Here is an 18,183-nt window from a genome sequence, read left to right as displayed (position 1 = left end):
GTTTCATTTTTTAACTCTAATTAATAAAGTTGAACATCTTTTTATTATGCCCTTTTAGTATGGAGTGTATGTTCAAGTATTCTGTCTGTTTTTCCTGTTAGTTTGTCTTGTCCTTTTTTCTTACTGATTTATACAAATATTTTGTGTATTCTGGATACAAGTATTTCTGTGTGTGTGTGTATTTGTGGATCAAATTTCTTGTTGATGTTTATTGTTTTAGCATACAGTAGAAGTGCACAAGATATGTGAATCTATATTTTAGCATGGACCCATTCTTTAAATGTTCAACTGTAAAGCATAAATAACTCTTCATTGTGCTGCTACCTGCATACAAAAATGCATATAGCATAAAACTTGATGCATGATATAGTAGCACACAAAGAATTGGAGAAAATGTAGTCAACTTATGTTGTGGAATAGAATGATTTATGTATTTTCATATAGGATACATTTACTTTCATGAAAAAGAACATAAAAAAATATTTTCCTTGCTTTGATTTATGCCTCATTTATGATGTTCTAAGATAATGGCATAATCTACACAGTGAATTTTTCCAAAACTGTATGGTTGCATTTAAAGCAAATTTGAATTACCCCAATTTGAAATTAAACAGTACGAGAGAAGTGACACTATATTTTCACTTTTAAGTAACAAGAATATCATAGTGTTGACAGTCAACACTCATATCTTAATAGCTTGCCATCTAGTGAATTGCAAACTCTGTTTAATACAATTTTCTTTCACTTCGCCATATTATCTGGCAAACAAATCTCTTGTCAAGATTCATTCCAACCTATGCAGACCTGGAATGATATGAGGTCACATGGATAAAGTGCTACAGCCTTTTAATTAGACCAAACCTCTTCGAGTCTCCAAACTTCATTTTATATTTTCTAAAGGTAGTCGGAAGGCTGAGTGCTAGTCCTGTTTCTGTTACTGGTGTGTCTCTGAACTTGACAAGTCATTTAATCTCCATGGACCTCACTTTCTTAATAAGGTAAATTTAAGGTTTGGGCCACAGGAGGTTCTCTAAAACTCCCTGTTGTTCAGGGACCTGTTCAGAAAGTTCACTGGGAATCAAAATTTAGCAGATATCATCTTCAGACAAGAGGATCACCATATGTGATATATCTACATGTCTAAAAATATTTTCTCCCAAAGTTTACTTTAGATTCTTACTTTTTACGATCTTATTTATGAATAGGCATTCTTAATTTTAGTGTGATTGAATTTATCAGTATTTCATTAGTACTTTTTAATGCCTGTTCAGTAAATCCTTATATACTTCAGTATCATCATATCTTGTTTTTTAAAAATTTTACAGATTAACCTTTCTAATTTATATGCTTTGTCTATGGAGAATTTATTTTTGTAAGCAAAATAACATAAAGATCCATTTCACCAGTTTTTCCAGGACCATTTATTGATTAATTTATACTTTGCTCACTTATCTGTAATGTTTGATTTGATATAAATCATTTTCATATATATTTAAGGTTATTTTTAGCTTGATAATCTCTATTCTTCCCCATTTGTCTATCCTAATGCATTGTTTTAATCACCATATTTTTCTAATAAATGCCCATCTTTAGATAGGAAAGTTTGTTTATTTTCTTTCTCTGTCATATCTTGGCTCATTTAGGCTTTTAGTTTCTCCCATAGAACTTACAGAATCAGCTTTTCACAATCATTTATAACATCACTGATAAAAAATGAATAAAAAATAAAAAAATCATTGAGACTTGCATTAAAATTTTATTGAATCTGTGGTCTATTTATATATATGTAAAACATTGATTGCCCCCAGTACATAGAACCCTGTGATCTTTCTGAAATATCTTATTAAACTCAATAGTTTTTGAAGATCATTTAGATCTTTGAACTTACACACTAGTATTTGCTAATATGGTGTTATTTTTCCTTATAAACTTTATAATACTCATATTTTTCTTGTCTTCCTACATTAGATAGGACTTTAAACACGGTTTGTTAATAATGGGCATTCTTATTCTGTTTCTGATCTTAAAGAAAATATTTTCAATTTCACAGAAATGTATGGCATGTATTATTTGTTTTAGGGTATTTATCATATTAGGTAGGCAAGGAGCAAGACACCCGCCATTTCTAGTATGCCCCAACTTCACCACATGCCTCTACAGGCATCTCATTTCATCCTGAAAAATTGGTATCAATAAGCATTTCAAGAAATGGAGATTTAAAAAGACGTATAATTGCCCACAGCACAGTTAGACAGTGTCCGTGCTAGAATCTAAATTCACCTTTCGGCCTGCCATTTCCTTCAGTGTATCAGAAATACTTAGCTGTGCCGGTTCCTATAGCAAGCCACTTACCATTTTGAACTCACCCGAGAAGCAGACACCTGGACTGTGAACTTTCAGAGACGAGAATTGGGCCAGCCTCGGCTCGCTCCATTAACTTAAAAGTCTGGCACTGGACTTAACCCTGGTGAGGTGCTCAGCCAATATTCTGGGTGTATGAATGGGAGGGGCCATGTGTATAGTTCGTGTTGTCTTTGCTACGAGTCTGACTCAGAATGTGGTAGGTATGGCCTCACCACTAGTCTGTACTCTTGGTTTACGAGTGGGCAGTGGCACACTCCTTTGTGAAAGTCCCTCGGTGCTCACTGTCTTACTCAGTGCCAGGTGTTGTCTGCTTAGAGCCACTGATGGTACTTTCTGAATCCGGGGAGTCAGGTCACTGGGCACTGGTGAGCTGAAGCCTTGGTTTGAGCTCTGATGCAAAGACATGAGTTATCTGACAATCAAATTAAAATAACCCGCAGTTAAAAAAACAAAAACAGAAACTGTTGCCACCATTACAGCAAGATCTTTTGGGTACACGAACCTGCCAGTGGGCGTAGTAGAGATGCGATATTACCAGTGAAATGGATTAAGATTCTTCAGTACCCCTTGTAGTTCCGTGTTTATAGGTTATCAGAGGCTCATTTCAGGCCATGTCATCTCATTTTTTTCTTGGCACGATGCCATCATTGCCCAGGAAGTTGAGGGAGCTTTTGGCTCACAGTTTTCCTTTGGTTAAAGTCATTTCATCAATGGGAGAATACAGTTCTTTCCAAATAGCCACATTTCTTTTTGATCTGTCTAGTATCTTGTGGGATTCACGTTGTTACTCCTAAATATGGTGAAGACTGCAGTATATAGAAAAATGTTTAGACTTTATTTATATGCTATCCTCATGATGATGTGCTGGAATTCCTACCAGTCTCATAAAAGCCAGCCCTACCATCTGCTTGGGGAAATCAGAGAATGAATCAACAATCCAGCTAACTCCGTTGAGTTTTCTTTCACTGCTCCCTTTATCCAGGGAGAAAAAATGGGTATGCTCTACAGAGGATCTGTTTACTCCCAGACCAAATTCTAATTTTATTTTTTCTTTGCTTTCCCTTCACCAGATAATTTGTTATGGTTTCTCAGTGATGAAAATATTTGGCTCTTCACTGAGATCTTTGAGTATAAGCTTCTCACTGAAAATTAAAATAATGTCTCAGTTGAATGGTGGGAATGTTGCAAACACGCTGGAGGCCATGGTCGCCAGCAGAGTCCAGCCATCCCGTCTGCATGTAGGGCGCCCGGTTCGTGCCCCAGCGATACTGCGGAGCTGCCTTCTCTGATCAGAGATCTTGCAGTGCTGCTTAAAAATTCATTGAATTTTCAAGAATGTCTGCTTTAGCTCCCATCGTGGATGGCCCAATGGCTGAGGAGGTTTAGTAAATGGTGTACACTGCCACCTACAGTACCATTTGATCCTCTTTGACAGAGCTTTCGTCAGTTGCAAATGTTTATTAACCAAGGAGTTAGTATACAGACTGAGTCATTATTTTTTTTTCTGTTGAAATCTGCTGCTCTACATAGTACATTTATTGCTTAACTTATGCATGTTTGTATCTGTTTTCCTATAGGAAAAGAAGAATATATTGCCACTTTCAAAGGATCTGAATACTTCTGCTACGACTTGTCTCAAAACCCTATTCAGAGCAGCAGTGACGAAATAACTCTGTCCTTTAAAACTCTTCAAAGGAATGGACTGATGCTTCACACTGGGAAATCAGCCGATTATGTCAATCTCGCCCTGAAAAATGGAGCTGTCTCTCTGGTCATTAATTTGGGATCAGGGGCCTTTGAAGCACTAGTGGAGCCCGTGAATGGAAAGTTTAATGATAATGCCTGGCATGATGTGAAAGTCACCAGGAATCTGCGTCAGGTAACAGCGCAGTGGATAAGAGAGTAACTGGCCTTGTTTCCCGCTACAGCTGTGTGTGTGGTACTTGAGAATTCTAACAACATGATGTAGGGCTTCTCAGAGTCACTTACAAATTAGCTGGGTTTTTTTTTTTTTTTTTTTTTGAAAATGAATCTTCCTGCCATACTTGAGCAGGGGCATATCTAGAAAGTTCTGGGGGCCCAAAGGCTATTTTGATACAGCAACGGATGACAATGTCCCAGAGGGCTGCAAGACTATCTCTGCGACCTGCCCTTCCTGTGATGTGTGTGATTTTGTTGTGTTTTTATTTTTATTTTTATTTGTTTGATTTTAAATTATAGTTTTCATGGTGATCATTTGGTAGCATGCACATTGGGGTCATTAAATCACAGTTCCTTTTTTGTAGTCACTAAACATGCGTTTGGGATTGGGGATTGTATCAGTCCCTACTCCCTTCCAACCCCCATCTTTGAAATGGGGACAAAAACAATTTCTGAGGGACAAAGTGACTTTGGGAGTTTATGTATCTCCTGAAGAGTCTGTTGATAAGCATATTTTTAGTTTTAGCACAGACATTTTAAGCTAAAACCCCAAATGAGTCTGGAGAGGCCAATTCACATTCTAGGTGCCCCTTTCTATTTAATTATATATTTTTCTGAATCTTGCAAAGATCTTATACATTAGAAAAAATTCAATTCTTTAGTAAATCTATGGGTCCACATATACTGTATGTTTTAAAAGAATACATATTATATATATATGTATATATATATGTATATATATACACACAGATGAAAGTGAGTAGATTGTCCTTATATATTGAACATGATAAGTTTTGGTTATTATTTAAAATTTATGATATTACAATGTATCATGTTGGTGTTGACAGTGACTAATTTTTCTGCAGTACATTCTGATTTCAAACTAATATACCTTAACATATTTGTTGTTTCTCTGAACAGTTGCAGAATCACTGGATTTTCTCTGGTTTTCCTTTACTAAAACAGCCCTCTCTTTCTGAGCTGTTAACTGTCTAACCTTTTCTTTCCCCCTTCTGAAAGGCTTACCTTATTCAAGGCAGTGAAGCCCAAAGGGATGTTAGGAGTACAGACACAGTCTAGCTAAGACAGACAAGTGAAGCTGAAGGATTCCTGAGACCCCCTCAAAGACCTTAGAGAGGCCTTATTGACGTGGGAGGGGCCCTGCATGCGTCTCACCTGCCTGGGGAGATGGTCGCCCACCATCACCACAGCTGTAGACCACCAATGTCCTACAAGTCTGTCTCTTTGGTTTTCCTTTTTTATTTCTTCTCTCAGATACTCACCAAGAGACCAGAGGCTCGTCTGAGAGAAGCACAGGAGGAAGGGTGGGGCTTAAGGAGCCCACTTTCTAGATTTGCCTTTGCTCAGGTTACAAACCAAACTATGAACCGGTAGCTCAAAGGAAACTGTAGTTATCCAGCCGGGGTGCATGTGTGGCAGGACAGATTAAAAACAAATCCATTCTACTCATTTTATGTGTCAGGATCTTTGCTTTGTTTCATTGCAGTAAACTGTGATCCTAAAGTCCATCAATATGACCGAAGGAAGTTTTGGAGTTGAGGAGGAGTCCTTGTATGCTGTAAAATTGAGTAGTAGGGCAATACCAACCGATTCCTATGAGTTTTCTGGGGCTGGGGAGGGTCAGGGTGGGGGAGGGCTCACTTACGGGCACAGGGCGGCAGTGGTCAGCCGATGAGCTTTAGGCCTTTGAATCCCTTTTAAACTTTTTAAATGTCTGTCAGATGTACTCAGGGAGACAAAGGGAACGTTGCCGTATGTCTGTTTATGTCTAATAGCAAGTTATGAACAATACTGGCAGGAAACTTATTACCTCTGCGGGAGGCCTATTTGTTAGTCTGCTTTTTTCTTGTAAAATTTTTTTGCCCTTTTTCTATGTTACTAACATGCTTAATAACTAACATGTCATTCATGGAATGTTTCATTCTACTAACCGTTACCTGAATCAAAAAATGTACTAACATGGTAGAGACCATCATATTTTTTAAGTAACGATCGTTATTCTGTTCACAGTTTTTAATTTCCTTTCTCCCCCCTTCTCCACAAAGCACTCAGGCATTGGACACGCTATGGTAAACAAACTACATTGTTCGGTAGATATCATTCTAATTGTTTCTTATTTTGGGTTTGCCGTGTGTTTTCTTTCTTTCTTTTAACTGTAGACATCATTAACAAAAGAGGAACTGCGGTTGGTACTCTTCTGCTTACTTTGACCTCCTTCTTTTCATCCGTTGTTGACCTTCTTATTTTTTACCTGTTCCTGTCAGCCTCTGTTTTCCAACTCACCTGTAGGGGCATCGTTAACGTTTCGAACGTTTGCATCCAGCTGTGGTTAACACGGGTTATATAAGACAAACGGTGGCCGGCCCGAGCGACCACAGGCTCAGCCAGGCTCTAACCACTCATGACGCATGGCATGCACTCTTGATTTGGGAATGCTGGAGATGCCACACCCACTCATCTTTACGTCATCACAAAGCAGTTTTCCCCCCCCTTTGGTTCTCCCTGTTTCCTTTCCTTTCTGAACTGTACTGTCCCTCCTGCATGTGCACCTCCACGTGTGCCGCCTCCACGGGTTGTTGTTTTGCCTCCCCCCCCCTTCCGCATGGACGTAGGCACTTGCATGCGAGCAACTGCTGCTCGATAGTGCAAATAGTGACGTTGCTGGAAGTAGCTTGTGCCTTTTATGTTGACAAGGTGCACGTTGTGAGTAGTCAATAACAGACGACTAAACTTTACTAATATGTACACCAGCAAAACTAACCTAGGAAGCATTTTACTAACACCATTTTTGTGTCTGCTGAATAACTTTTCAGTTGCAGTAGGGACCATGCTGACACTAGTTGGATAATCAGTTAACGCTCTAACTAGCTTAGCTCTCTTAGGGCTAGTTCACTAGAATCCAAGAATAAACCTGAAACAGACATGAAAATGGGTTCCGCCACAGGTCTAAAAATAAACACCAAACAGAAAAAAAAAGTGAAAAAGCAAAATGAAAAAAAAATAAATAAAACAAACAAAACACAAAACAGGCATATCCCAGGATTACCGTATCTAGGTCTGAGTATAGCGTGTCCTTTCCCTGTGCTTTGTTATCTAGGTGACAATATCAGTGGATGGGATTCTTACCACAACGGGCTACACGCAAGAAGATTACACCATGCTGGGGTCTGATGACTTTTTCTATGTCGGAGGCAGTCCCAGCACAGCAGACCTCCCAGGGTCACCAGTCAGTAACAACTTTATGGGCTGTCTCAAAGAGGTAATTATCGCTGTCACCAGAATCGTTTCTAATCCGTGATCTCATCATTTCAGATCTGGACTGAAAGCACATTTACTGAAGACCTGCTGTTTGTGGAGTCACATGACACAAGCTTAATTAAATTCAGTGTCCGGCTGTTGTCTTGGTGGGGTCGGGGGAGGCGGGAAACTCATAGGGCATTGTGAAGCAACTAAGTTCCTCTTCTGTAGGGGTCTGTAAGTAGTTCACAATTGAGATTTGCATGGGCAGCTGCATAATAGCTATGAAAGACAGTCCAACACAAAGATAAGTTGTGTCTGGAGTTCAGCTAAGTGCTTTGCTCATTTTCACTAAATGCCTTAACTATTATGTATATGATAGCTGGGACTTGTTTGAGCATTACAGGGGGGAAAAAAGGAAAAAATCAGCTGAGAGAGACTATATAAAAAAATGAGTCTGTATGATGAACCATTTTGTTACTGTATCTTAAATATGTTCCAAAGGACGTAAAGCTGTTTCATTTGTGATCTGTTCAGCTTACCTAATACCTACCTAATTTTTACCTGACCAGTGCCACCAGGCTAAAAGATAGCAGTAATTTCCCCCCCATTCTCAGATGTCATGATCTGTTGTAACTTTTGATTGGGTCGCATCTTGTTGGGGTATAAGGAGAGAAAAATCACAAAGTTCTTGATTTTTAACTTACACAACCATTTTCCCATAGAGCTGCCCGTTTTCATTCAGGCTTAATGAGCTTTCTCTTGGCTGCTAGAGCCAGGGCCGCACTTCCGTGGTGGTGACCTCTAAAACGTCAAGTTCAGTACCTGAGTCTGTTAGTGTTTAGCTGTAGGTGTTGTTGGTAAGTGGTGACATACTTTGGTTCATTCTCAACAAAATTTTCCAATCACATAAACTTGATTCAGGTGAGCATCCATGAAAAACAGTCACTGCTGGAGTTATTCTTACTTGTCTTCCATGTACATGAACTTGATGTTGCGTTGCCCAGGATGTAAATGTGTATGGAAGAGTCCTAAGTGGGCTCTGATTGCTATGGTTTTAACAAATGCCAGGAGGTGTGATTCTGGCAGGCTGAATGTGACCATACTTTGTGGTGGGAGGGATCGATTCCCTCCCACAGAATAACTTTTACTCTTTAAATATATGTAGTATGACTCAGGACTGTGTTAATCGCTGTAGACATAGTGAAATAAAAATGACTATTATGATGATTATGATAATATTCCTGACATTTTTTTGAGCTCATATGTCATGCCTGATGCTATCCTGTGAGCTTTACAGGGATTTCCACAATACAGGTAGTAATTTTATTATCTGAATTTTTCAGACAAGAAAACCGAAGTTAGGAGCAGGTAAGTTTCTTGAGTGAGATCTCATATAAGAAGTATTAAGGTCTAGAGATTAACCAAGACATATGACCTCAGAGTCTTATGATCCTAGCCACCATAATATACAGTGTCCCGACACAAATGTATGTTAGGGTCCTTCGAAAATTGTGCAAACCCTCAAGTTTGTTACAGATTGAGACTGTTTTTAGGAATGTGCAATAGGCCGTGAGGAATGAGGATGGTACAGCCAGTTGGGTTCAAAAGAGAGCATATCCAGTGAGAGACCCAGCAGACAAGGAGGATGCACAGAGTTGAGTAAGAAAATCTTGAGGGATAGCTGTGATTTCGGTGGGCAGGGGAGAGGAAAGGTATTTCAAGTTGGGAGGAACATGGTAAAAAAACATGATTAGAATTCACGAGATGTCTGAACCCACGCCCAGTGATGAGGATTAGGGTCGGGGGCAGAACCATACCCGCCCCCCACCTCATTTTCTCACTTTCATTCTCAGCAGGCCAGCCTACAATCATCCCCAGGCCCTGCTTTATCTATTTACAGTCAGTCCCATCACGACTGGGAAAAGGAAAGGGAGTCTGTGTATCTCTAGCAGAATCAGGAATTCAGCTAAAGAGCCTTTTTGAATATCCTGTAAGAACATGAGAATTTCTGCAGTTAGAGCCTGAGTCCAGCTGAACCTCATTATCTTTCGGCAGTGCAACATGGGAGAGGCAGTGTTTTGTGTGCATGAAGCTACAGTGGATTGCCTTAATCTAACACTACTGTTTTAGATTAATGCCTTTAAAATTTAAATGATAATGAGTAGTCCATACACTTAAGAATTTATCTCTTTTCAATGGGTCTTTTAACTATATATACACACACACAAAAAAAAAAACTATAGCAAACACAAGGCAGCTGGTCTTCCCTGTGACATTTAGTTGGTAGCTCCTGAGTCCATGCCGTGAGGGTTCCCTCATGCTATTTTCTCTGTGGGGTTTGGATGTATATCCCTTCTCTTTACTGACGAGTCTGCCCCACATCTCTTCCACAGCCTGGGGCTTGTGCTGGAGAAGGTGCTGCACTTGTTGTGATGTGTAATTTCTTGTGCTTTATTTCCTTCCAACAACTAGAGAGTGGAAAGATGCTGGCACCATCGTCCTATAAATCAAAATAGTCCTCATTTGAAGGGCTTTCAGATGGGTCATAGTTTTCTTCCATGTCTGAATTGCTATTTAGAATGCCCTGCTCCTTCTACCTCTGAAATGAAATTGTGACAAAGTATCATAGATTTTGAGTTAAATCACCTGTTTCAGACGGCTAGCTTTGTAGAATTACTAAAAAGAGAGGAACATGCCCTTGGTCATTCTTACCATATCTCTCTTAACACTAAGCCCTGTAAGCCTTCCTTAACTCTCTTGGCCTTTCTGCCCCGTAGCGCATTGCACATATAAAATCTTAATTATGGTTTCATTTATGACTCATAACATTTTATATTTTAAATCTAGTATGTAAATCCCCTTAGGATGACTAGTCTTGGGGGAAATACTCATAACAACTTCTCTGAAATCAAAGAAGAAATGTTCCAGTGTTAGAATAGGCAGGGTCCTGGAAGTCCTTCTCTGAGCCCAATCTTCTTGTTCTGGAAGTAGGGAAAGGGCCTAGAGAAGTTCGTTGACTCACCCCGGAGCAGTGGAGGGATCGCAGGGTTAGAACACAGAATCCTATCAGATAAGATACGTTTGAATGGCTGGCTCTCTTTCACTGGAGACAGTGGCACTCGGGGCACAGCAATAGCGATGCTGTACCCCACATCGCTACCACTACCGTGCATTCTCATCTTCACTCTCAGAAGAGTAAAGTGAAAAAAAGTTACATAATGATTAGAAGGATTCCGGACCATACATGAAAGCCCTTCAAATGACTATTTGAAATAAGACTTGTTTTACTTGTGCAGCAACCAACCCTCATTACAAATATTATTATTTTCTTAGTGATTATCAAATTTCAAAATAAAATAAAATTAGCTCCACAAAATCTGACCTGAATTTCATACATTATACTTTGTTTAAAATGAGAGGGAACTTTGAATGGCTAGGAATTTATACTGGGGGATCAAATTACTTTTTTTTAAAACTTTTATTTTTATTATAAATAAATCAAAAAAAGCTTTGGAGACACTTTTGAGCTCACTGAAAATTACTTTCAAAGGACATACATTTGAGAAGCATTAAAGGAAAATTTATAAATAATAAATTACCATTATATACAGCCCACATCTATAAAATTTCTAGGGGACCATAGGCCCTTAAACAATGTGCTTTTTCAATCTGATTTGTACAAAAGCGATTCTAATCATGCTCTCGCAAGAAACATTTGTTTATATTTTAATTGCATTTTCAATAACATCGAGAAAAAGCTAAAATGTATATTGCTCAAAAATTATTGATCATTGGAATTTAATTCAGTTTTTTCCAACAAGCAGTTTTGAGTGACTGCTCCACCAGAAGTGTGTGTCCAATGCTGCAGAAAGATAAATCGTGGCGTCCGGGGGAGATGCTCGGGGTCTGTCTGAGCACGTGCACTGCCCTGCCCATTCACCTTAGACTGCTGCAAACACGTTGTTCTGTGTAGAAGTGTCAGAGTTGATTCCTAAGATGCTCATTACAGATATATATATATATATAATTTTCAAAGATCAATGAAATCTCACTAATATGTATTCCTTTCCCAGTATTTGACCATGAAGACTTAGTGCTCTTAGGAAATGACTTGCAAAGACGGGTCATGCCGCTCCGCATTAATCTTGCCCTAGAATCTCTTGCTGTATGCATTTCTTTGTGCTTCCAAAATGCTCTGAAATACCCATTTCCCTCCTGCGGAGTGAAGATTATTTAACATAGTTTGTTGGGAGGGAAATGAAATTGAAGAGGTGAGAGAGAATTGCATTCAATAAAAGAACCTAGACCCCTTCATTTGAAGTTTGTTTTTAGCTGTCTGTACCTGCTGGCATTGTTTGAGCAGAGGCCTGCCCATGTGAGGCAATTTTGAATGATGCCACTAAATATTGCTGGGGATGAGCCTAAGGGAATATTCCAGAAAAAAAAAAGGAAGAAGAAAAAGAAGGAGGAGAAGAAGAAAGTGAAGTGCTAGGGGGAATTAAATCCCTACTGAAAATTTCATCAATCTAATTAGATCAGCTCAGGCTTTAATTACACTGAGAAACTTTTAGCACTAAAAATTTGGAAGATGCTATGAGGCAGATGAGGTTCAGAAAATATCCTCTTATATAAGCATTTCTCCCACTGTGAAAAAATAGTTGCTTGCCACACACACTGTCAGCATGGTCTCCTCTGCCTTGTGTATCGGTAACGCTCTGCTTTCCACATGGTACCAGCATTAGCTCTGGGAAAGCTGGTGGACTTCATGCAAACACCCCTTAATATCTATCTGTCTTTCTTCTTTTGGACAAAAGAGAACTTCAGGTAAAGTGAAGGCTTCTCACTTTACCTACCTCTTCTGTGACAGAACAGCTCGGTAAATGGGGGTCCTCAGGTGTCCTCCTCTTCTCTTACCCCCCTCATTGCTCAGACAGGAGTAGAGTCCCTGTCATTTACTTGTAAGGACAAACATCAGTGGTAGAATTTGCATGTTAAGTTATTTTCCCAGGAACTGTAGAGGGTAAGGAGATGTTCACTGAGGCCTATGAATCATGAAACATGGGAGGAAGGAGGACTTCTCTCGGTGGGAGATCTCTTGGTCCAGGCTGCAAAGTCAAGATTAAATCCATTTCTCCCCAGGTTTTCATTTCCTCCACTCTTTCTTGTTGGGGTCCCTGACGCCTAGAGACACTTTTTGCCTTCCCTCTCTTACAAGTGTTGTCACTGTCTATAGGTAGCATTTTACAGTTTGTTTACATTGACCTTTCCACAGGCTTCATTCCCTCTTTGGGGAAGAGACTTGCTTTATGCCTTCCCATCGCACTTCTTCCCAGACATTTTCCATGCAGGTCCATATGTTTTTACTCAGCGCTTTATTATATAACTAGGGGTAATACTACCTTAATTATGTCTGGGAGAATGTCTCACTTGCACTAACCACTATAAGATTGGTTTTGTTAATTCCCCAGAAAATGAACAGGCTGCAAAACAAACAGACAAACCCACAAAAGAATTCCTGTAATACAAGGACTCACACACTGGCTCTGGGCTGCCTTCCTAGAGTCAAGGTCTTGGCTTAGTGACTGATAAGAGAACCTGGTTTAGACCAGCTGGAGAGGAAAGAAATTGGCCTATAGTGTTTTGAGCAGTTCAGCTCTAGGAAAAAAATAAATTTCTTCCATCGGATTTAAAGCACAGAAGATGGCAGTTTGCTTTTGATACTCTAATGAGAAAGCAAGCTGTAGTTTGTGGGAATGTCAAAGAATGTGACAAATTCTCATGTGCCACTAGCCTGATTTATTATAGGTCCTGCCTACTTTCTCTCGGATCTCAAAAATACTGAAATGCGTTTCTAGTCTTCTGCTGTAATAAAGTGTCAGCACCAAAATGCAAGCAGAGCTCAATGACCTTGGCCTTCTTTTATTTGCAGGACAGTAGACCACAGCTTTTTTTTAGTCATGATCCTTTTATTTTAAGGATATCTCCCCAAGAACCCCTATTAAGTAATTAATAATAATAATAATAATAATAATAACAAATAATTAGTAATAATAATAATATCCCCACTGTGTAACTGAGGACCCTGAGATGTCAACAGAACACATAATTCCCTCCAAGTGGTGGGACATGACCCTGACCTTGGTGTTCCATCCCTGAGTTGAGTTCTCTTGGTGCAATAGTTGAGCACACTGCCTGAATCAGATCATCCAAATGAACTCCAAGGGAACAAACTCCGTGGTACCTAATTGTGCCTATGGTATACTAGGCGCTACACAGAGGGATGTTGAAAGTCAGAGCTATTGCTGAAAAATTAAGGGAGTTGGTGTATTCCAGAGCGGCAATAATTTTACATATTAAGCACTTTCTGTTTCTCATAATATCTACAACATCCAGTGAGTTATTTAATAAGCATGTGCCTAAGGTCATCAGTAACTGAGCAAAGTTAACAATTTAGTTTAAAAAATAAATTAATGGAACTGTGTGAAATAATTTGATATCTGATATTTCAAACATAGCAACAAGGGAGTCAGGAAAAACAGTGTGTGTCTGTGTGTGTGTGTGTGTGTGTGTACTTGTAGCATTTTATTTTCAGTAGTGCTTTTATTAACTCCATACGTAGAGGGGTACACTATCACCTTTTCAGTGCTTTGTATATTCAAAGGTAATACTCCAGGCATGACAATAGATACAAATTACTGCTATTCCTTTTTAACAAATGAGAATGTGGAGATAGAAGGTAACTGACTAACTATGTAACTGACCTGAGGGAAAACAATTAGTAATTTACAGAGCCATGATCTGAACCTGAATAACCTGACCTTTAGCTGGTAACTAATGATCCTTACCTTTATTCTTGCTCTATTTTGGTTTCTCTATTCATAATGTCATCTTGTTTCTCTTTCCTTGTTACCAGTACTTTTATAAAGTAAAATTATATGAAATGGACTTCACTGGAAACTCGAGAGGACAGATAGAGCAGAAAGGCACCCTAGATTTCTAGGGTGTCGGAAAAGAGAAGGTCTAAAGTGGAGGGGAAGGAGAGGGGCTATTTCAGTTAGCACGCAGGAGCTACTAGGTGACCAGTTACATATAAGCTTCCACCAGGATTTTTTTTTTTTTTTTGCTGGTGTTCAAACTGGTACTGAGATGTTACCTCTGTAGTTTTCTTCTCTACTCTAGCAAGCAGCCTGCATACACCTCCTCTTGTAAAGGCATAAATAAAATAATTCTTATCCCCAATTTCTGTAGTCTGTAGTCAACCATATGAACAGGGATGCACATGACACACATTGGGAAGAAGTGCTTTCTAGATTTCTATACAGTGTTGGCTTCATACGTTGCTAAGTCTAAGTTTGCTCTGTGAATTGCAGCCTTGGGGGCAGGGAAATAATCGATTGGGGCAGAAGCTAGGCATTTTGTCCTACACACTCCTCTTTGAGATTGAGTTCAGGGAGTCCCATCCGCTCAAGTCCCCAAGGAAGTGAAACTCAGCTCTTTAGTGTCTACAAAGCAGCTGCTGAGTCCATGCCTGGAATTCAGCTTTTGGACATAGCCACGCCCCTTTCCAGAGGACCCACAGATTTTTATTTCCCATCATTTCCAGCAGATGCCTCATAGCCTGGAACTATATCAGCAGTTGGCATAATGCATTATAGCACTTTCATATATCAAGCTAGCATAAACATGATTTGGTAGGGTGTTCAATGGCATTTTAATTTTGAGGACGTGATACACTTTATCGTGTATGACATTTTCTAGCCCAGCAGAAAGCAGCAATGAATAATGTCTAAGACTGAACATTTCCTCTTAATTTCATTACCCACTGGAGTATGTGGTTTTAATTGCTCCATTTGCCTGTGCCTTAGCATTCGCATGTGTGCCTTCAATGAGTCAACATTAATCTCTCCCCGTGATGTGCTGGGCTCTGTCCTCAACACTGGGGACACATAGGTAAGTAAAAGAACACATAGACATCTGGAAGGACAGCCTGACAAAGAAACAGAATGGCAATACCAGCTCCTAGAGTAAGGTATAAAGATTGCTCCAGAAATAGAGCAGACGTTAAGTAATTCTACTAGAGGAAATTAGTAACACTTTCAAAGAAAATGGGGCGGATTAATCTGAGTTAGCCTCTCTTTGCTCAGCTCTGTAATTGGCATGATAGTATGAGGGGATGAAGTGAAATGAATTAGTTCCACTCTCAAAATTGGAAAACGATAGGAAAGAATAAATGGCCTGAAGGGTTAGAAAACACAGCACAAAGAAAAAGAAAATAAAAAGTCCCATATAAATACCCTGTACAAGTTTGTACTTTACCAAGTTTGAGCCCTATTTTAAAAGTCTAAAATCCATCCAAAACAAAGCAACTAGTTTGAATTTCATCTTAATTTCTATTATGAGATGATATACTCCTGTCTTTAGTTCTTCGGATCAAGTGCTACGTTTGGAGAAAATCATTCCTGTGAATGAACGGTGATTGGTCTGTATTCAGGAGAATCACCACTATTGAAACATTTAAAACAAATTAATTCCTTTGAAATGAAAACACTGCTGTTACCATTCAGAAGCATGTGACTTAAATAATAAGACAGTGAGATTCACGGCGTTGTTGAGTAAATATTCTATGCATGGAGACACTGACGACCATGAGTGTTAGGTTTAGTTCCACGTGCGTGACGTGACTCTGCAGCAGACTCTGTGGGAAGGCCAGAATGTGAAATAATTAAGTTAACATAGGGTGTCCAATCGAGGCCACAATAAATTATTGTTCTTCAAATATATATATATATATTTATATATTTGAAGAACAATCATATATATATATATATATATGATTACTATATATATATTACTTTTCCTGAGCCCAAGTTTCTAAACATGAATGAAATGGGCATGACGGTAACTACTTGTAGATTGCTACTACATTAAATTAGATCAAGTAAATGCCTTTGGAATCACAATGTGCCGTTCACATCCTGGTTCCCGAGACTTGGTCATTATGTGACCTGAGGAAAGTTATTTCATAGTTCTGGGCGTTAATTGTCTTCCCTGCAAACGAGTCAGTCAGCCTGTGTATCCAGTGCAGTGCCTGGTATATTGTAATATTTTAGCTGTGGTGACCATTAGCTGCAATTGCAACACAGACGGGGGCTGCTTCATGGACCCGTGAACTATATGCATAGTCACACAGGGCCCTACTCACACAAGAGCCCTGCTCTTGGGTTGGTGTCTTCCTGTCGCCATCTTGAAATTCTTAACAACTTTTGGACAACGACCTCCTAATTTTCATTTCGCACCAGGCCCTACAAAGCAGGATGATTGTCTTGATTGCAGATGAGTGTGCAGTTTTGCTACCATTATATTATTTTAAAAGTTATCGAACTTTCTAAGGGCTCTGTGAGGAGGGCGGATAAACTTGGAGATCACAAATAATTTGTAACATCATCAAAACCGCGTCGCCGATGCGTAAAGGATGCGGAAGGAACCCGGTGTGTGAGCTCTAAGCCCAGCGTGCTTTCCTTGTCTGTTCTCCCAAATCATAATGGCCCCTATCCAACGCATCAGAAACTTGTAAAGGTGATTGAGAAACAGAACTTTCAGTAAACACATGGGTTATCGTTTTAAGGAACCAAATTAGAAATAGTCACTCAGTTTTTATAGTTCAAATATTAAATAATTTTATTTGCTTTTAAGAATGTTGTCATTATCACCAGATTTCAATGAACATGATTTTTCCAAATTAATGGCGGAAGCCTTGTCCAGTGTGGCCCAGTTGACTGGGCATCGTCCCGCAAAGCGAAGGGTCTCTGGTTGAATTCCTGGTTGGAGAAATGTGCCTTGGGCTGCCGGTTCGGTTCCCATTCGGGGTACAAACAAGAGGCAGCTGGTCTATGTTGCTCTCTTACACTGATATTTTTTGCCCTCTCTTTCTCCTGCCCACCCCCTCTATTTAAGAAATAAATAAATAAAGTATTAAAAACAAAAAGAAACAAAAATAATTGCCATATTTCCCGCCTGCCCTCACTACCTGTAGACCAAGTAGAATCTCATTATGTGAGACTTAAATGTTTGTTTGAAAGAGTAAACCCATTTTATCCCTTAACATTTTCTTCCCAACGGCCCCTAGGACGAAAGGTGTCATCACCAATGATTGAAATCCAGCTTTTCTTAGCATTACTGTTATTATTTAATAATTATTTGATCTATTATATGTTAACCCAATTAAAAAAGTTATTTGTATTAGAAGAATTTCTAAACAATGACATACAACTAACAGGTGTAATTTTTAGGGAGTTGAAAGGAAAGAAAGCCCATCAATAATCTGGAGCCCACTTAGGGATTTACTAATCAAGGTGTGGCCTCGGAACCAGTAGCATCAACATTACCTGGGTGCTTGTCAGATGAAAAACCTCAAGCCCCTTCCCAGATCTCCTGAATTACAATGTACATTTTAATAAGCTCTCCTGGAGATTTTGTATGCAAATTAAACTCACTGAGCTGGTGCACACCTCAACAACCATATTGTCTTGACATCATTGACTATAAGATGCAAAATTATGTTATGAATCACTAGACATTGCCAATTAACTTAAGCTAGAATGCACATCAGTTTCAACTCAGCTCTGGATTTTAGAAATA

At 39.2% G+C, this 18,183-nt stretch overlaps 1 protein-coding gene across 23 annotated transcripts in view; it reads left to right on the top strand.

The window, feature by feature from the left end:
* Positions 1 to 18,183, top strand: part of NRXN1 (neurexin 1) — a 1,091,189-nt gene that overhangs the window by 413,866 nt on the left and 659,140 nt on the right. For 10 of the 23 annotated variants that reach the window (XM_037047879.1, XM_037047873.1, XM_037047872.1 and 7 more), the window contains 3 exons: positions 3,942 to 4,243; positions 6,351 to 6,395; positions 7,403 to 7,564. In XM_037047879.1, the coding sequence (XP_036903774.1) occupies positions 3,942 to 4,243; positions 6,351 to 6,395; positions 7,403 to 7,564 (509 nt within the window). The remainder of the gene's footprint in view (positions 1 to 3,941; positions 4,244 to 6,350; positions 6,396 to 7,402; positions 7,565 to 18,183) is intronic. The other 13 variants (XM_037047882.1, XM_037047881.1, XM_037047880.1 and 10 more) reach the window with 2 other exon arrangements.

The sequence above is a fragment of the Sturnira hondurensis genome, unplaced genomic scaffold, assembly GCF_014824575.4.
Source record: "Sturnira hondurensis isolate 20B ecotype Veracruz unplaced genomic scaffold, ASM1482457v3 Scaffold0006413, whole genome shotgun sequence".
NCBI lineage: Eukaryota > Metazoa > Chordata > Mammalia > Chiroptera > Phyllostomidae > Sturnira > Sturnira hondurensis.
The sequence above is the reverse complement of the archived record's forward strand: the minus strand, read 5'-3'. Positions and strand labels throughout refer to the sequence as shown.